This window comes from Madurella fahalii, assembly GCF_045866475.1.
Source record: "Madurella fahalii IFM 68171 DNA, scaffold_4, whole genome shotgun sequence".
NCBI classification, from domain to species: Eukaryota; Fungi; Ascomycota; class Sordariomycetes; order Sordariales; genus Madurella; species Madurella fahalii.
The window spans coordinates 4348871-4364867 of record NW_027263974.1 but is presented as its reverse complement, the minus strand read 5'-3'; the positions used below and the strand labels follow the sequence as shown (position 1 = coordinate 4364867).

The window sequence follows — 15997 nt, the reverse complement described above, 5'->3', positions numbered from 1 at the left end:
TAGGGCGTTGAGACCATGTGTCTTGCCGCGACGATTGTAGTGTCCTCGTAACGTTATCGAATGATTATCGAGAAATGAGCCAGATCAAGAATCCCCTCTCCGTTCGGCCTCCGAGCGATTACTCAGCAATGAAGGCCTGGACAGGAAAAGAGCGGTGGAGTGGAGTTTTGCTTGCGGAAAGCCCCGCTCGCTAGGCCCGGAAGTTCAGGGGGCCGAACGCTAAGTTCAGGTACCACAATCAGCCCACAGCAATTTAACCGAAGTGGGGCAGAGAGCATAGAATTACGCGCCACTTTCGAGCATCGAAGCTCGTGCGATTTTCTTATCGCAAAACTTCACAAAAAACCCACACACGACAATTCCCCGTCCGCGCATTCATGCCTCCATAACCTCCACCATGGACGTCGCCCTCGAGATCCTCGATCCGCTTGTTCTGGACAAGGCGTATGCCTACTTCGTCCCGGCGCCATTGTCCACCAATGCCACGGCCCACGCCGGTTCGGGGTGGGATCCCGAGTTTTCCTCACCATCATCATACGCTTCGGCATCAGCATGGTCGCGCGACAACATCCTACGCCAGTGCATCTCAATCCTGGTCATCACACAGCTCGGCGCGACATCGCTATACTGGATATTCAGTGCGCTGTCGTACTACTTCATCTTTGACCGCCGCCTCGAGCACCACCCGCGCTTCCTCAAGAACCAGATCCGCCAGGAAATGATCTCATCCATGAAAGCGGTTCCCTTCATCAACATCCTGACACTGCCCTTCTTCCTGGCCGAGGTGCGCGGCAAGAGCCTTTTGTACTCGAGGATAGACGAGTACGGCTGGGCCTGGATGGGCATCTCGACCCTGCTGTTCATGGTCTGGAACGACTTCATGATCTACTGGATTCACCGCCTGGAGCACCACCCCAGCATCTACAAGTACATTCACAAGCCGCACCACAAGTGGATTGGTTCGTCATTCTTCACGGGCTCCTCGGCCTCACCAGAAGTGCTAATTCAAACTAGTCCCAACCCCTTGGGCCGCCCTCGCCTTCCACCCCCTCGACGGCTACGTCCAATCGCTCCCGTACCAGTACGCCTGCCGCCCCTCCCCCACCCAGTCTACCGCATCCTAACCAGCGATACAGCGTCTTTGTCTTCATCTGTCCCGTCCAAAAGTACCTCTACCTGGTGCTCTTCATCCTCGTGCAGATCTGGACCATCCTCATCCACGACGGCGACATGATTTCGGGCCACTGGCTCGAGAAGTACATCAACAGCCCCGCCCACCACACCCTACACCACATGTACTTCACCGTCAACTACGGCCAATACTTCACCTGGGCCGATAGCTACTTCAACTCGCACCGCGCCCCCAACCCCGAGCTGGATCCCCTGATCGAGGCGTTGCGCGCCATGAAGGAGAAGGGACTGGTTGACGACCAGGGGAGGCCGATTGAGCAGAAGGGCAAGGGGAAGAAGGATGAGTAGAAGGATGAGTTTGGGAAAATCAAACCATTCATGGGGGTGGGGTGAGGGGCAATGAGAACAATGAGAGCACTACTAATGAGGAGGATATGGCGATCGAGGAGGTTTGTTTAACGCTGAGACGACGAAAGCAAGCGCGCTACTGGGACGGGTTCATCAAAGGAGTACTTTGTTTGGGATCGAGTATCGGTACCTATTTACTGCGATCATCTAATTCCTGGGGCTTCGGCCGGCGCGGTTCACGCGCGCCGAGGCCTTTAGTGTATAGATTTGTAATATCACTAGACATCGATGACAAACTTGTAACTTGACCGCTTCCTGGTTTGGTAGCTGTTGTGTTGATCGTTTATCACGGTTGAATAAACTTAGGGTCGAGTTCAGGTAGCCAAATGCTAACGATCTAATTGACTGAGCAAGTAATCTTGATCGGGGTAGCCCGGCCTTTTTGTTTGTCTCCGCAGCATGCATCCGGGGGTGGAGTCCTTGGTGTTTGTGATCAATGATGGAAACAGCAAGCTTGAGCAAAAACTTTGCATCTTGGGGTTGGCCGAGATGGAAATTGAATACCAGTAAATCAGAAAATAAAGGGGCTAAGGTATGCTTAAATCATGTCCGGTCTTGGTCGTTCCTGAACCCGGATTACCTCCCTAGGATCGTCTTGTTTCATCCACGCCCGTAGCAGTTGATGCTACCTACTTTCTGACCATGAGCCTCGAACCAATGAGATGGTCTTCCGTCTCGAGAGAGGTGAGCACGCAAAGGTTCACAGCGACACCTAGTAGGCTGAATCCTACCAGTAAGGCCTCAATATAGGCTCGCTAGAGGCTACGCGGGGCCCTCGGGATCGGAGTCCGGTCGCTCCGGATAGCTCAAATCGTACGTAGCAGCGAAGGGGGTGGCCGCCTGCTTACCACTTCGCATGCGTCCAAGAACCCCCCAAAACAGGGGCAGAAGCCGCCGTGCGGATGACGCCGCGCATCCCTTTGCGATTCTTCCGGGAAGTGATTGGCGCGCGGCCATCCGCCTCGTCGGGGGTTCCTGCATGAAGCGGCGGAGCCCGGTGGCAGCCTGTAAGCTTGGCCAGTCCCTCCCGCAACTCAGCCTGATATGCAGTAATAAACCGACGCGCCCAGATCAGCGGGTCGCGCTGCTCACTCAGCATGCGTCGTATCCAGTTCGCCCAGCGGGGAACCCCATGCCCATATGCTTCAATCTGGGGTTGTATCCGGGGTATCGGCACTACGAAGGATCCAGACAGCGGCGCAGGGCCCGACTAGCAGTCAGCGTGCGGAGTGAGAACCACCGTGTGTATATAAGAATGGGAACCTAAGCATGTGCGGGGATGGGGGGGAGAAACCTCGACGTTCCCGGTTGTGACCGAGCCTCTGTTTTGTGCCATTCCGGTGATCCCTCCGCAAAGCCAGGTCCCCGTGTAAGAGAAAATGAGGTTCTCTGCATTGTTCGTCGCCATCGTGGCGAAGGCGGTTGCGGCCTCTTGCGATGACACGATTCCCGAGCCAGACGCGGACGGGCGTTACACAATTTCCGCACCGGGCATTAAGGCACAGGTAAGAATGAATCAGGAATGAAAGGGGGCCTCGGAAGCTAACGCCTGCGCAAGTTCATCCCGTATGGCGCCACCCTGACGAACCTCTTCGTCAAGGACAAGAACGGCGACGACATCGACGTGGTGCTGGGATACGACGACCCCGACTACTACCGTCAGTGCCTATCTCGTATCCTAGTTGTCGCGCCCAAGAGCAGAATCTAACAACCTTCCAGCCGAGGACCCCGGCCACCCGGTGTACAACGCCATCCCGGGCCGGTACGCCAACCGCATCGGCAACGGCCAGTACGAGATCGACGGCGTGACGTACCGGACCGAGAAGAACGACGGGCCCAACACGCTCCACAGCGGCACCAACAACTGGTCGTTCCGCGTCTTCAACGTGACGGCCTTCTCCGAGGACTCGATCACCTTCTCCATCCTGGACAAGTCCAACTCGTCGCAGGGCATGCTCGGCGACGTCGAGTCGTCCGTCACCTACAGCGTGACCAACAACACGTGGCACATCAAGATGACGGCCAAATCGCTGGACCAGAAGACGCCCATCCTGCTCACGCAGCACACCTACTTCAACCTGGACGCGTACAAGAACCCGGCCACGGGGCTGATCTGGGACCACACGCTGCACATGCCGTACTCGTCGCGGTACCTCGAGGCGGACCAGGGGGCGCTGCCGACGGGCAAGATCCTGACGGCGGCGGCGGGGTCCATCAACGACTTCGCGTCGGCGGCGGGCATGCCGTTCGGGCACGCGCGCAACGCGTCGGGCTTCCAGGGCAACTGCGGCGCCGACGGCGCCTGCGAGGGGTACAACGGCTACTGGCTGATCGAGGACGCGCCCGAGGGCGCCGTGGTGGTGTCGCTGGCCAGCGAGTTCTCGGGCGTGCGCGCCGACCTGCGCACCGACCAGCCCGGCGTCGTGCTCTACTCGTGCGCCTGGATGGACGGCAGCGCCCAGCTCAAGAGCACCCAGGGCCTGGCCGAGGGCGAGGAGCGCACCGTCGCCCGCAGCTCGTGCGTCGCCATCGAGGCCCAGGAGTGGCCCGATGGAATCAACAAGTACGTGTCTTCCTTCTTTGATATGAAACGTGGTGAAAAAAGAAAAAAGAAAAAAGAAAAGAGAAAAAAGAAAAAAGAAAAACGAAAAAAGAAAAAAAGCACAGAAAGCTGACTCGAGATGCAGGCCCGAGTGGAACCGGATGGACAAGCAGATCTTTGGGCCCGGGCAGACGTACAGCTGGGAGAGCTCGTGGACGTTTGGACTGCTCTGAGGGCGACGGTTCTGTTCGAGAAGCGTGGGAACCAAAAGTGGGAGGGATAAGTAAGTAACAGGTGAATGTTTATACTAGTAGTTACGCAAAAAAAGAGGTCAGATGCCAAAAAATATATAGGCTTGATTCTGATAGCACAAGCGATTCATTGCCCTAGAGGTTCACCAGCAAAAGCGTGATATTACCTGCTGAGCCTAACGGGACACACTAGTATTTCTGACCATCATCCCTTTCCTGCTTCCTCCTCTCCCTCATTTCAACGTGGGAAACCGCGAATCATGAACATGCTTCAAAGTTTACATGAGGGTTGAGGAACATATCAGATTCCCAAGTGTACGCTATTAAGCTAATCCAGTATTTCTTGCGCATTTCCTGTCTGATATTGGACGAAACACACCTACTAGCGAAGCCTTATACCTCGCAACCTTTTAGCTCACCACTTAGTCCAAGTCCTACGCGCAGGAAGCCCTTTATATTGGTAGCCCTCAAGACTTCCCGCCCCCTATATTCTTGTATGCCAACAAACTCGAATGTACGCCACATCCCATCTCCTACCATCCATGTCATAACAAGTCCGGACAAAGTTTGCTGCGGCGCTGAAACCACGATCTGGCCGTTTAACGATCGCCGTCGGCAGCGGCGGGACGATCCGAGTCAGTGTGTTCAATTCGGATGACGTTTCACGTTTGTTGACTCTCCCCCTGCATAAGTCTAAACTTCAACCCCCCACTTCGGATCAGTCAGCGACTTCGGATGGAAAATATCACTTCTAGAGGGTGACGTAGACCGGGCATGCAGAGAATCAGGGTTGTATGACATGCGTGCTCAGTGCTAAAGCGTAATATGTAACATTGAACTGGAATGCCTCATTACTCGGCCGACGGTCGAGACGATCTCAAGATATTATGTGATATGGGTACAGAGCAAGGGAAAAAAAAAAAAAAAAAAAAAAAAGACTGGCGAGTGGGTCGCGCCAAACCAAAACATCAATGCACAAACCGGTTCCGTAACTCCTTCTCCAAAGATCCCCCCCTGTTGCGCCGTTCCAATGGTGCTGTGCCGATGCCTCCCGTTCTATCCGGCTCTATATGCCACCATGATCGCTTCCCACATGCTGGTGCTCCGTCATTACTATGTGATGTGCTTCATCGGATGCAGTACAATATTAGGTACGTATAGCTGGCCATCCTGTTCGTGGATGAGCCAAGGCCTCTCCGTGCCCTCTGGGAGCTCGACACCGGTCCAGGCGCTGAAGATCTGCCGCGGCCAGTCCGACTCCCACCAGAACGTCAATCCCATGCCGCGAGGGTGGTCCAAGCTGTCGGGTCCCAAGCCCGTGGAACTGGCGCGCGGCCCGCCCTTCCACCACTTGGAGCGTATGTCCTCGTTATCATTCTCGCGGTGAAATACGGGGTGCTGGGGGAAGCTCAGCTTGAGCCCGTGCCACACGGCGAAGCTGGGCAGCGTCGCCTCGCTGGGTACCTGGATGGCCTGCTCGAGCTGGGCCTGGTGGATCACCAGCAGCAGCGGCCGGCTGGCGCGAGAGATAGCGGGCGGGCAGTAGAAGCGTGGCGTCTTGACGCCTGTTCGGAAGCCGTAAATCCAATCCCGGAACGGCCACTTGTTGGGTTTGTTCGCGTCGTTGCAGTACGACGTCACGATCGCGTCGGCCTCCTCACCGACGCCCCACTGGAACGTATCGTTGACCGGGTCCGCAAACGGCGGCTCCGGGCCAATGGGGAGGATCTCGCGGACGCGCATCGGGCCCCACGCCCGTGATCCACCCTTGTTGGCCTTGTCCACGGCGAGCGAGAACTCGCCGTAGTCGCCCGTCTCGGCAATCATGTGCCAGAAGTTGGCGCGCTCGAGCGCCTGCTTGCGTGGCTCGTTGCGGGCCACCATGGTCATCCTATCAAGGAACTTGCCCGCGTCGCCCAGGAAGCGCATGTCCATCTCCAACTGCCAGAAATGGTCGAACTCGGGGTAGTGCAAAGCGAGCAGCTGCATCGGCTGGAAGACCTGCCACATGGTCCTAGAAAATGAGCGTCAGTAATCGAATATCCGAGCAATGTCTGGCCGAGCTCAAGATGAAGAAAAATGTCTCGGCATCGAAGCGGGGCCGTGTCTTACCTGCGCTCGGTGACTTCCGGATACCAACTATCCAGCAAGCGGTTATCCCACAGAAGCGTAATCGATTGGAACTCGGGGGGAACGCCAGCGTCCTGTAGCCCTTGCTCGTACGCCTCCTTGGAAGCGAAAATCTCATTCTCGTATCCGTCATAGTCCTTCATGTCCACCAACAAGATGACCTGATACTCGCCGCCGCTCTTGAGGGTTGTCTCGGCGACAAGCGAGCGCAGGTAGTACAGGTCTTCGGGCATGTACTTGTATCCCCTCCACACGCGCACAACGATGGCCGTCCGTCTCGAGGGTTGAAATTCGTGCCAATGCCGGACCGCGGGGATCTGCGAGTTTTTTCGGTAACTGAACCGGACCTCCAGGCGAGTATCTGCGAGCGGCTTCGCCGCCGCGGGGAAGCGCTCTTTGTTCCTCTCGAAGCAGTCATTCTGCAGTTTCCCCCAGTCAACCTTGTCCCAGTCCACTCTTTCCCGGCCATAGTCCTCCTTCTCCTCGCCGAATCCGTACGGCCCGTACCGGCCGTCGGCAGTCATGATGGTCAAGTCAAGGCCTAGTTCCTCGAAGGAGCCGGCCCATGGAGTCGGATAAGCTATACAAGTCCCACAGGTCAGATGACGGGATCGTGGGCGAAGGGGAGGCAGAAATCGTCGAGGATCACATACGGCCATTCATCTCTGTCTCTAGCAGATCGTCGTCGGAGCTGTTCCCCAGCAGATGGCCACGAGGGCCATAGCAGGACACGCGCTTAGCGAGCGGTGGCAGGATGTTTTCGGTCGGCATGCGTTGGGGTTGTTCCCGCGAGTCGGGGAGGTGAATCCCCAGCCGTGACCATTGCTGCGCAGCATCGCCGCGCAACTGCACGACGAGGAACCAGAGGACGCATATCGCGAGACCGACGAAGAGCACCTGGCGATTGAAGAAGCGCCGGTGGCCGGCCAGGGCGAGGCAGTTCATCCTTGCAACCGTGGACGACTTCGCGCCCGGTTTGAGGTCTGTGATGGCCTCCAGGTTGGCGGCCGGATGGACAAAAAAGAGCGGGGGGAAAACCGGGTATTATCGAGTCGTGTAGCACGACATTCGGAAAGCGAAACCGGCGATTTTCAGGGAAAACGAGCGAAATGGTGGAAATGAAGCGCAAGGGAATTAGGAGAAATTCTGAATGAGTGAGGGTAGGAAACGAGCAACAGATCCCATCAGAAAATTGAGATTTGCCAAGTTCCGCGCTGGAGAGGCTTGGACTCCCTCTCCTGACAGGGGCTGTGTTCGCCAAATCTTCGTTCAGGGCTTCCCCCGATGATCTGTTGCAACTGGCCCCACCAGGTCCAGTCAGAAAGACCGTTTCCCCAGGGTTGGTCAAACCTCCTGGAAGTGTAACAGTAGATTACCGAGTCACTAACTTGGCCTCAAATGCAAACGAATCCTTCTTTGGGGTTGACCCAACAGCTTTCATATGCAGGGAATCAGCATGGCGCGTTGGTTGCTTCGTCTGTCCGTTGTCAAGCTGCTGAACCCCGTGTTGGTGCTCCCCAGTTCGGATGAGGGGCATTTCGGCCGCTAACGGCTAAAAATGGCCATCAACTTGGTCAGGGGTAAGTATGTACAGTACAGTAGCAAGTCGCCTCCCCCCCACGCTACCGGGCCTGGACCCGAATATGCGATTTTCGAGTCTTGGCCAACTAATCACATCGGGGAATGGGGCAAACACTGTTTCACTCAATTTCTTGATGTGTCGACCCTGCAAGAGTGTACTACAGTACGCATTTGCGTACATTTCTTCAGGATGTTAACACCTCTTAGGCGTCAACCTTCCGAGCGCACTTGGCACGCCTAGATTACAAGAGGCACGTTAGATACCTTGCTCACCAGTCACACATGGTAAGTTGCAGCACGGGTCTGAGGTAAACAGTATTAGCCAGCCATTCCACTATCTCGCTCGATTCAGTTGCGCTTGCCTTTCTGTGGTGTCGGGAGTCTGGTATGACATCGTCCTTAGTGCACGCCATGTCGTCATCCATACGGCCATCAGCCCAGCTGGCCCCGGTAAGGATGGACTTTCCCGGGTCGCTCAGGCCCTAACGATCTCGATGTCATAATCCTGCGCAACGGCGTCCCACCGCGGTGTCTGGCCCCCCATCGCTGTGATCTTCTCTCACGGTATCACTCCGTGTAAAACCGCCACGTGTAGGCCATGGCCGTATGTCCGCTCGACAACGGAGAAGCCCTGACCGCAACCATAACCTAATACCGATGCCTCGTCGAATAATCTTTGGGGCTTACCACCAGACCACGCCCCTTCTTCGCGCCGCGGTATACCGTTTCGATAATGTCAATCAGCTCCTGCTTGTCCTCCAACACCCACTTGATCTTATTGTTGTCGCCCGTGCCCAGATCAATCATCATGTGTTTGTTGCGGAAGAAGAACATGAGCGTGCACTCGTCGTAGAGCTCGTACATGGTATTGAAGTCGGGCACTTTATCGATATCGCAGAGGTCTGTCAAAGCAGTCAAAGTTAACACCAGTTGCTCCGCTTGCAGTGCTTGCGCGCCGGGATAGCGCGGGGAAGGCGACATACAAATGACGGCGAAATTCTTGACCTTATCTGCGATACGGTACAGGACTTCGTCCTGCCGCATGCAGTCTGGGCTGTAGTCCCTGCCGAACCGAATGACAACCAGGCGCTCGTCCTCGCTCAGGATGGCCTGGTCAACATGCCAGCCGGTCTCGAGGTGGGGCAACACGATGGAGCCCATGATTGCCGCGAACGAGGATGTGCGATCGAGAAGGATACAGTCTTCGATGCTAAATGTGCTTCGTGATGGAGAAAGATGAAGGTTTCAAGCCTGCGATGGAGGGGTTGTTGCCTTGAGGTTGCGGTTTGGAAACGGAGTCCAGTGGTGGAAGTTCACAGGCCGTATTCTGGAAGCCTGTCGAACACCCCGGCTGATGTGAATTTTGCTGACGTAATGGCCGGGTCAGTTTGTGTACGAACCACCGCATTTCTGTGACAGGAGCGACATGTAACTAACCGGGAAAAATAAAAAAATAAAAATAAAATAACTAACGTACATTATCAGCGAGTGACCCATATCACTGAGTGACCCACCTTAACAATTTTATCAGAGCTGTACATTAAAACTCGGTAGAAAATTGTTAGGAGGGATAACAATTTCTTATCACATATTTGGATGTAGCTCTGCTAAAATTGTTAAGGTGGGTCACTCAGTGATATGGGTCACTCGCTGATAATGTACGTTAAATGATAAAAGAATAAAGAGATAAAATAAAAAAATAAAATAAAAATATATAGGTTAACTATACCATATAATCGTGAACCAAGTACATCTCTTTACTATTCAGAATAATAGTGATACGCAAGAGTGTCCCAGGCGCGGTAGGTGTACAGCTCCTCCATCTCGCTCTGTTCTCGAGACTTGAGTACACTAGGAAATGGTGCACAGTGATATAATTCAATAATCGGGCATTTTGCCACCCAATTAGCATTACGGACAAATGCCAGCTCGACAGGCCACTGCGCTGCTATGCTACCCGCATCTCGGGCGATATCCTCGATGGCCATTTAACTGCCATTGAAGAAGCCTCGCAGGAGAAATTCTAAGCGCTCGATATCTTCCTTCTTCGTCATTAGACTGGCCATAAGGTAAAACACGTTACCCAGAGCCCTACTGTGCACATTCCAGACTTCATCCCCGCCACGTGCCTTGGACAGAGCCGCTTGAAGTGCGGCAGCCGCATTGCTCTCGTAGCCAGACGCATCCTCGCTCTCCAAGTGAATGGCCAGGACTGTTCCGAGAGCCCAAGAACCCCTCACCCGTTTCGAAGGCCAGGTAGTCTGTTTGGATAACCACTCGACGAAATCGGCATTCCAAACCGACCAGATGGCGGGGCCGTCGACAGAGCTTTCTTTTTGGTCGACCTCGCGGACGACATTCCAGCCGTTCTGTGGTCCACTGGCCCATTCCCATCTTCCATCCCACTCCATCTTCTGCATCTCGTAGACACTCTCGAGCGCGACCTGGCACCCAACTGGATGGGCGGTATAGCTGTGTCCATGAAGCAGTGCATCGCTCTTATCGACGCCGTTGAACGAGTCAAAGATGGTTTCCGAAGCGAGAGTAACAGCAAGCGGCATCAGACCCCCTGTCAGCAGCTTGGCGTGGACAGAGATGTCAGGGTCGACACCGAGGAACGAAGCGGCACTGAACTGGCCTAGGCGATAGAGGCCGGTGAATACCTCGTCGAAGATCACAGGAAGGCCGCTCCAGTCCTTCTCGTTATCTACACGCACGCTCGGGGGGAGCTCGGATTTGTTGAATGAGGCGCCACTTCTTCTCACTACGTCGACGAGCGTGCGCTGGAAAAGAGGGTCCCTAATATGATCAAGATCATCAGCCTTGGTTCCTTGGGGAAGGAAACGAACGAAAAGAATGTTATACGCAAGAGGAAAACCTTACACCAGGACCATGCCACCAGCCCCGAGGACAATAGGCTCTATAATAAGAGCCCCAAATTTGCGCCTCCTGAAATCGGGGTCGTCGAGTGTGTCAACGATGTACTGCTCATATAGCGCCCCGAGGCCCGGCCCCCGGCCGCTCAGATCAAAGACGTTGCCGAGGGAGGGAAATTCGAGCTCTTCGGGCTTAGCAATACCCATTGTAGGCGGGATCTCAACTGTCCATTTGCCATTGACGCACCGTACCGTTGGGTACTCGAGCCACGTTCCCCTGGGGCTATACCATTCGACCTTTTTGTTGAAGGTATTCGGCTCTGAGCAGTCCATCGCACCAATCGTGTCTCCGTGATAGCTCCCCCGAAGACCAAGCACCTCCACATCCTTTGCCGTGTCCCAACCGTACCTCTTGCACGTGGCTCGCAACGCCATCTTGACGGCCACTTCTACGCCGGTGCTGCCATTGTCCGAGAAGAAGACGCGCGTCAGCCGTGGATTTTTCAGACCCTTCAGCAGCGCCTTCGCCAGGGCAAGCGCCGGTTGATGCACGGCCTGCGCGAACGTGACGTGACCATAGCGACCAGCTGCATAGGCGGCAGCAAGGCTGAGCCTCGGGTTGCTATGGCCCAGTCCCTGCGTCCACCAGGAAGCGGATCCGTCAAACGTGGACCGCAGCAGGCTTTTTCTATCAGAGGAGGTAGGTACCTGCGGCTCCACTGTCTGAAAGTAGTCCCCGTACGCGGAGTCGATGGCGGTAACATTCCCCGGCGCGAGAGACTCATGCTGGGTGAACGGAAACCATATCTTTTCACAGGCAACAGCAGATATCTCTTGCAGACGTTCGATTCGGCCACTGTGCAATTCGTCAAGGATTCTCAGAATCTGGGCCGTTCCACTTTTGGCAGTTGCAGTCTCGTAATACTGCTCCATGGCATTGTGGTCCGCGTCCATGGGTGGGGGTGGCGGTATCACTCCGACTTGTACCCGATGGTGCTCCCGAAAGTAATCCGCTAGATACTCGTGGTTCAGGTACTCCTTGTTCTCTAACAACAGTACCGTCGCAACATCGTACCCACGCATTCGGAGAGATTCAAATGCGGAAATGGTAATCGAGATGCCGCCGAGCTTGTGGTCTCCGATGAGGATAACGGGCAAACGAAGCGGCATGTACAGGTCGGCTTGGGTCGAACCTGAGGGACCCGGAGAGTGTACGCCGCCGGCTGTCTCAACAAAGAGCCAGCCTGGGCCGGCGGCAGCGTCAAATGCAAAGGCACGAATTTGTCCTAGGAGAGCCTCATCCGAGGGAATCACCTGAGACGCATGTGAATCTCGTGCATAGTAAGGAAATCATAGTCAGACTTACTCGGTTTGACGCTTTGGCAGCAAGGTGGGGACTGATTGGAAGATCATATTGGCATAGAGTCCTGCTAACGACTCTAGGGGCGTACTTCTCGACATGACTAAAGAGGGACGGGAATCAGCGATCCGTTGTTTTATCCCGGTGACGTGGCTTGTCTTCTAATGGAGGCATGGTCAGTAGTGGAAGTGCCCCTGAAGGACCAACGTAAAGGGGGCTTACACCTAGCATCTGTAGTAGCGGCTGGACCCGTTGAGATAGGTTTAAGGTACCGCGTAGTTCCATCGCTCTTGCAGGTGGATGCTCTGCAGAGGACCGCGGAACAGATAGTTTTTCCCACGTCAGTGTTGGCACCAAAGATCTGGAAGATACGGAGATCTGGCCGCAGCAGGGCGCCCACCGGCGGGCGAGGCATCATATTTTGCGTCTGTTTTTATTCTCTCGTTCCAAGCCTTCCATAGTAGAAGGGATCAAGCCTTTTGCGGATCACTTGGCTGTGCGGGACTTCCTGTACACACTAAAGTAGGCACTCGTGTTAACCGAGTGCTGCGGGAAACGGAGACGGAAGAGACCCCGGGGAAAGTAATGAGGTAGCTCCGAGTTGCATTTTGAGCTGGAGCCGCGAAACCCCTCTCAACGGTTGAGCTCAACAAATGAAAGAAGAAAAAAAAGGAATAAGAAAACGAAAATCCCTCAATACCGAGGAATTTACAGGGGCGCTATCTGTTGCCGCGGCTGGTCTATCCGATAAACAACAACACTCCTCCGCCCACCGGTTCAATCCCCAACACCACAGCACACCCTATCACCGCACGGGATGCCAACATGTCCCACAAACCACCGTCACCGTCCACCACCCCGCGCAACCCCAACCTCGACACAACCCTCGCCACCGTCCTCGCCCGCCGCCGCGACCGGAATCTCCTCCGACAATTGACCCTCCCCGCAAGCCCGGGAACAATCGACTTCTCCTCGAACAATTACCTCTCCCTGTCCGCCCACCCCGCCGTGCGCGCCTCCTTCCTCGCCCGCCTCCAGCAGCAGCATCAGCAGCAGCAGCCCAACGCCCCGCGGCTGGGGGCGACGGGCTCGCGCCTGCTCGACGGCAACTCGGCGCTCGCCGAGGCGCTCGAGGCGCGCGTCGCCCGCTTCCACCGCGCCGCCGCGGGCCTGCTCTTCAACTCGGCCTACGAGGCCAACGTCGGCCTGCTCGGCTGCGTGCCCCAGCCGGGCGACGCCGTCGTGTACGACGAGCTGGCGCACGCCAGCGCGCACGACGGGATGCGCCTGAGCCGGGTCCGCGCCGAGAGGAGGAAGGCGTTCCCACACAACGACGTCGAGGGCTTGCGCGGGGTTCTGGAAGGCTTGCTGGGTCTGGATGGGGGATCGTACAGGAACGGGGAGCGCAACGTGTTCGTCGTTGTGGAGGGCGTGTACAGCATGGACGGGGATGTCGCGCCGCTGAGGGAGGTGGTGGATTGTGTGGAGCGGTGCTTGCCGCGGGGGAATGGGTACGTGATTGTTGACGAGGCCCATTCGGTGGGGATATTCGGGGAGAGGGGACGGGGGTTGGTGTGTGAGCTGGGGTTGGAGGATAGGGTCTGGGCGAGGGTGCTAGGGTTTGGGAAGGCGATGGGGTGCGCAGGAGGTATGTTGTTGCTAGGTGTACCATATCTAGGTGAAGCAGGGCTGATGGTCACTAGGGATCGTCCTCTGCTCCGAGATCGCCCGGCTCTACCTCATCAACTACGCTCGTACCCTAATTTATACGACAGCCATGGGCTTCCCATCGCTCGTGAGTATAGAAGTCACGTACGATTTCGTCATGAGTGGGCAAGCGGGGCCGCTCTCCGCCCATCTGCGTAAGCTGGTTCGAGAGGCGCACAGCGTTCTGTTGGGAATCTGTCGTCGTACGTGCCCTCCCTTAGAGCTGCTGCGGATCGACGCCACCGAACCAAAGTCTCCCATCATCCCCGTGTTTACTTCTCTGCCTCGGAGTTTAGCAGCGTACTGCCAGAATAAGGGGTTCATGGTGCGTCCGATTGTCGCCCCAACGGTGCCTAAAGGAAAGGAGAGGATAAGGGTGTGCCTTCATGCGGGGAATACATTAGACGAGGTCAAAGGCCTGGCCGGGGCGGTTGAGGCGTGGGTTGCAATGCGGATGATGGGGACTATGGAGCAAGAGTCTCGCAACCAGGAAGACGTAGACATAGCGCCATTGTCATTGATAGGAAGTAGAAGGAATAGAGTCAAGATATAAGTAGGCAATCAGCCTCCCAGATGCCAGCGTTTCCATGCGTTCTTCACCAGCTATATTGCTGCGGCCATCATGCCTCAGCACAGGCGTCCTTCATGCGATGTGACGATTTCTGAAAGCTTTTCATCGGCTCCAGGCCCCAGCGGCCAAACATAGCGGCGTCTTCATCCCACGCATTGCACTCTGTCGTCAGCATCTTCTCGCCAGTAAAGATGGCGTTCGCGCCTGCCATGAAGCAGAGCGCCTGCTGCTCTTCTGCCATGGTTTTCCTCCCAGCAGCAATGCGAATGATAGTGGCGGGCATAATGATGCGCGCAGCGGCGATTGTACGCAACATGCTGGTGAAGGCGATGGGCTTCCGGTCACCCAGCGGTGTGCCCTTGATAGGCACAAGCGCGTTGACGGGGAAGCTCTCGGGGTGGCTCGGCAATGTCGCGACTGTGTGGAGCAAGCCGATGCGGTCCTCGGCCGTCTCGCCCAGCCCTATGATCCCTCCTGAGCAGACGTTTATGCCGGCGTCGCGAACATGGCCCAGTGTCTTTAGCCGTTCATCGTAGGTGCGTGTCGATATGATGCTGGGATAGAACTCACGGCTGGTGTCGACGTTGTGGTTGTACGCCGTGAGTCCCGCCTCCTTGAGCTCCTTCGCCTGTTCCTCGTCGATCATGCCCAGCGTCACGCAGACCTCCATGCCCATTGCTCGCACACCAGAGACCATTTCTTTGATGTTACGGAGGCTGTTCTTGCGGCCGCGCATGTCGCGCCACGCTGCGCCCATACAGAAACGGGTGCTACCATTCTCCTTGGCAATACGGGCGGCTTGCAGGACTGACTCAACGCTCTCCACGCGCTTCGCTTCGAGGCCTGTGCCCTTTTGATAGCGGGTGGATTGCGCGCAGTACGAGCAGTCCTCCGTGCAGCCGCCGGTCTTGATGTTCATCAGTGTGCAGAGCTGGACCTCGGCAGGGTTGTGGAAACGACGGTGGATGTTGGCCTGTTGGAGACGGCATCAGCCCGGCCGTAGGCGTATGGAAGTCGGGCCGCAGCCAGAATGGAACAAAAGGCTTACAGCTTGGTATGCCAACTCCATCAGGGGGTAGTGGTATATAGCTGATATGTCCTCCCTAGTCCAATCATGCCTCGGCGCAGTCGCCGCAACTGATCCTCGCAGAATCTCTCTCGCTCTCTCGCTCCGTTCCGCGTTGGTTCTTGCTCGGTCGGCCGGTCGCGGAGGTGGCGGGGGAGGCACCGATGATGGAAGACTCCGATCTGCAACAATCGTGGACATGCAGGCCAGAGGTGCCTGGCGCCGGACGAAGGTGCGAAGCCGCGTCCGGCAGATGTGCTGCCCGCGGTCGGTCCGCAGCAACGCTCGTTGGACCAAGACACCCATGTCTAGGGATGGCCAGTTAACGGAACTGGCTCTACTCGAGATTGGCTTTGTTTGCTGAGAGAATGGGT

General features: G+C 56.1%; 7 protein-coding genes across 7 annotated transcripts; 3 read left to right on the top strand and 4 right to left on the bottom strand.

Annotated features, from left to right (window-relative positions):
* Positions 1–397: 397 nt before the first annotated feature.
* Positions 398–1479, top strand: ERG3_1 (c-5 sterol desaturase; the record flags this gene model as incomplete). Its single annotated transcript, XM_071063682.1, has 3 exons — positions 398–959; positions 1015–1081; positions 1137–1479. 3 exons carry the CDS (start codon positions 398–400, stop codon positions 1477–1479), a joined length of 972 nt encoding a protein of 323 aa, XP_070919783.1.
* A 1439-nt stretch (positions 1480–2918) lies between these two features.
* On the top strand, positions 2919–4314 carry MFIFM68171_08261 (Galactose mutarotase-like domain-containing protein; the record flags this gene model as incomplete). The annotated part of the gene is made up of 4 exons (XM_071063681.1): positions 2919–3044; positions 3098–3197; positions 3259–4102; positions 4227–4314. 4 exons carry the CDS (start codon positions 2919–2921, stop codon positions 4312–4314), a joined length of 1158 nt encoding a protein of 385 aa, XP_070919782.1.
* Positions 4315–5445: 1131 nt separating this feature from the next.
* MFIFM68171_08260 (Glycosyltransferase Family 34) lies at positions 5446–7407 on the bottom strand (the record flags this gene model as incomplete). Its single annotated transcript, XM_071063680.1, has 3 exons — positions 5446–6346; positions 6445–7042; positions 7116–7407. 3 exons carry the CDS (start codon positions 7405–7407, stop codon positions 5446–5448), a joined length of 1791 nt encoding a protein of 596 aa, XP_070919781.1.
* A 1284-nt stretch (positions 7408–8691) lies between these two features.
* Positions 8692–9204, bottom strand: DIM1_2 (Dimethyladenosine transferase; the record flags this gene model as incomplete). The annotated part of the gene is made up of 2 exons (XM_071063679.1): positions 8692–8945; positions 9027–9204. 2 exons carry the CDS (start codon positions 9202–9204, stop codon positions 8692–8694), a joined length of 432 nt encoding a protein of 143 aa, XP_070919780.1.
* Positions 9205–10031: 827 nt separating this feature from the next.
* On the bottom strand, positions 10032–12694 carry MFIFM68171_08258 (Onanonoxo-7-onima-8-eninoihtemlysoneda; the record flags this gene model as incomplete). The annotated part of the gene is made up of 4 exons (XM_071063678.1): positions 10032–10842; positions 10927–12233; positions 12286–12382; positions 12504–12694. 4 exons carry the CDS (start codon positions 12692–12694, stop codon positions 10032–10034), a joined length of 2406 nt encoding a protein of 801 aa, XP_070919779.1.
* A 410-nt stretch (positions 12695–13104) lies between these two features.
* Positions 13105–14539, top strand: MFIFM68171_08257 (8-amino-7-oxononanoate synthase; the record flags this gene model as incomplete). The annotated part of the gene is made up of 2 exons (XM_071063677.1): positions 13105–13927; positions 13983–14539. 2 exons carry the CDS (start codon positions 13105–13107, stop codon positions 14537–14539), a joined length of 1380 nt encoding a protein of 459 aa, XP_070919778.1.
* A 67-nt stretch (positions 14540–14606) lies between these two features.
* On the bottom strand, positions 14607–15929 carry BIO2 (biotin synthase; the record flags this gene model as incomplete). The annotated part of the gene is made up of 2 exons (XM_071063676.1): positions 14607–15530; positions 15606–15929. The coding sequence occupies 2 exons, from the start codon at positions 15927–15929 to the stop codon at positions 14607–14609; spliced, it is 1248 nt and encodes a 415-aa protein (XP_070919777.1).
* Positions 15930–15997: the final 68 nt, after the last annotated feature.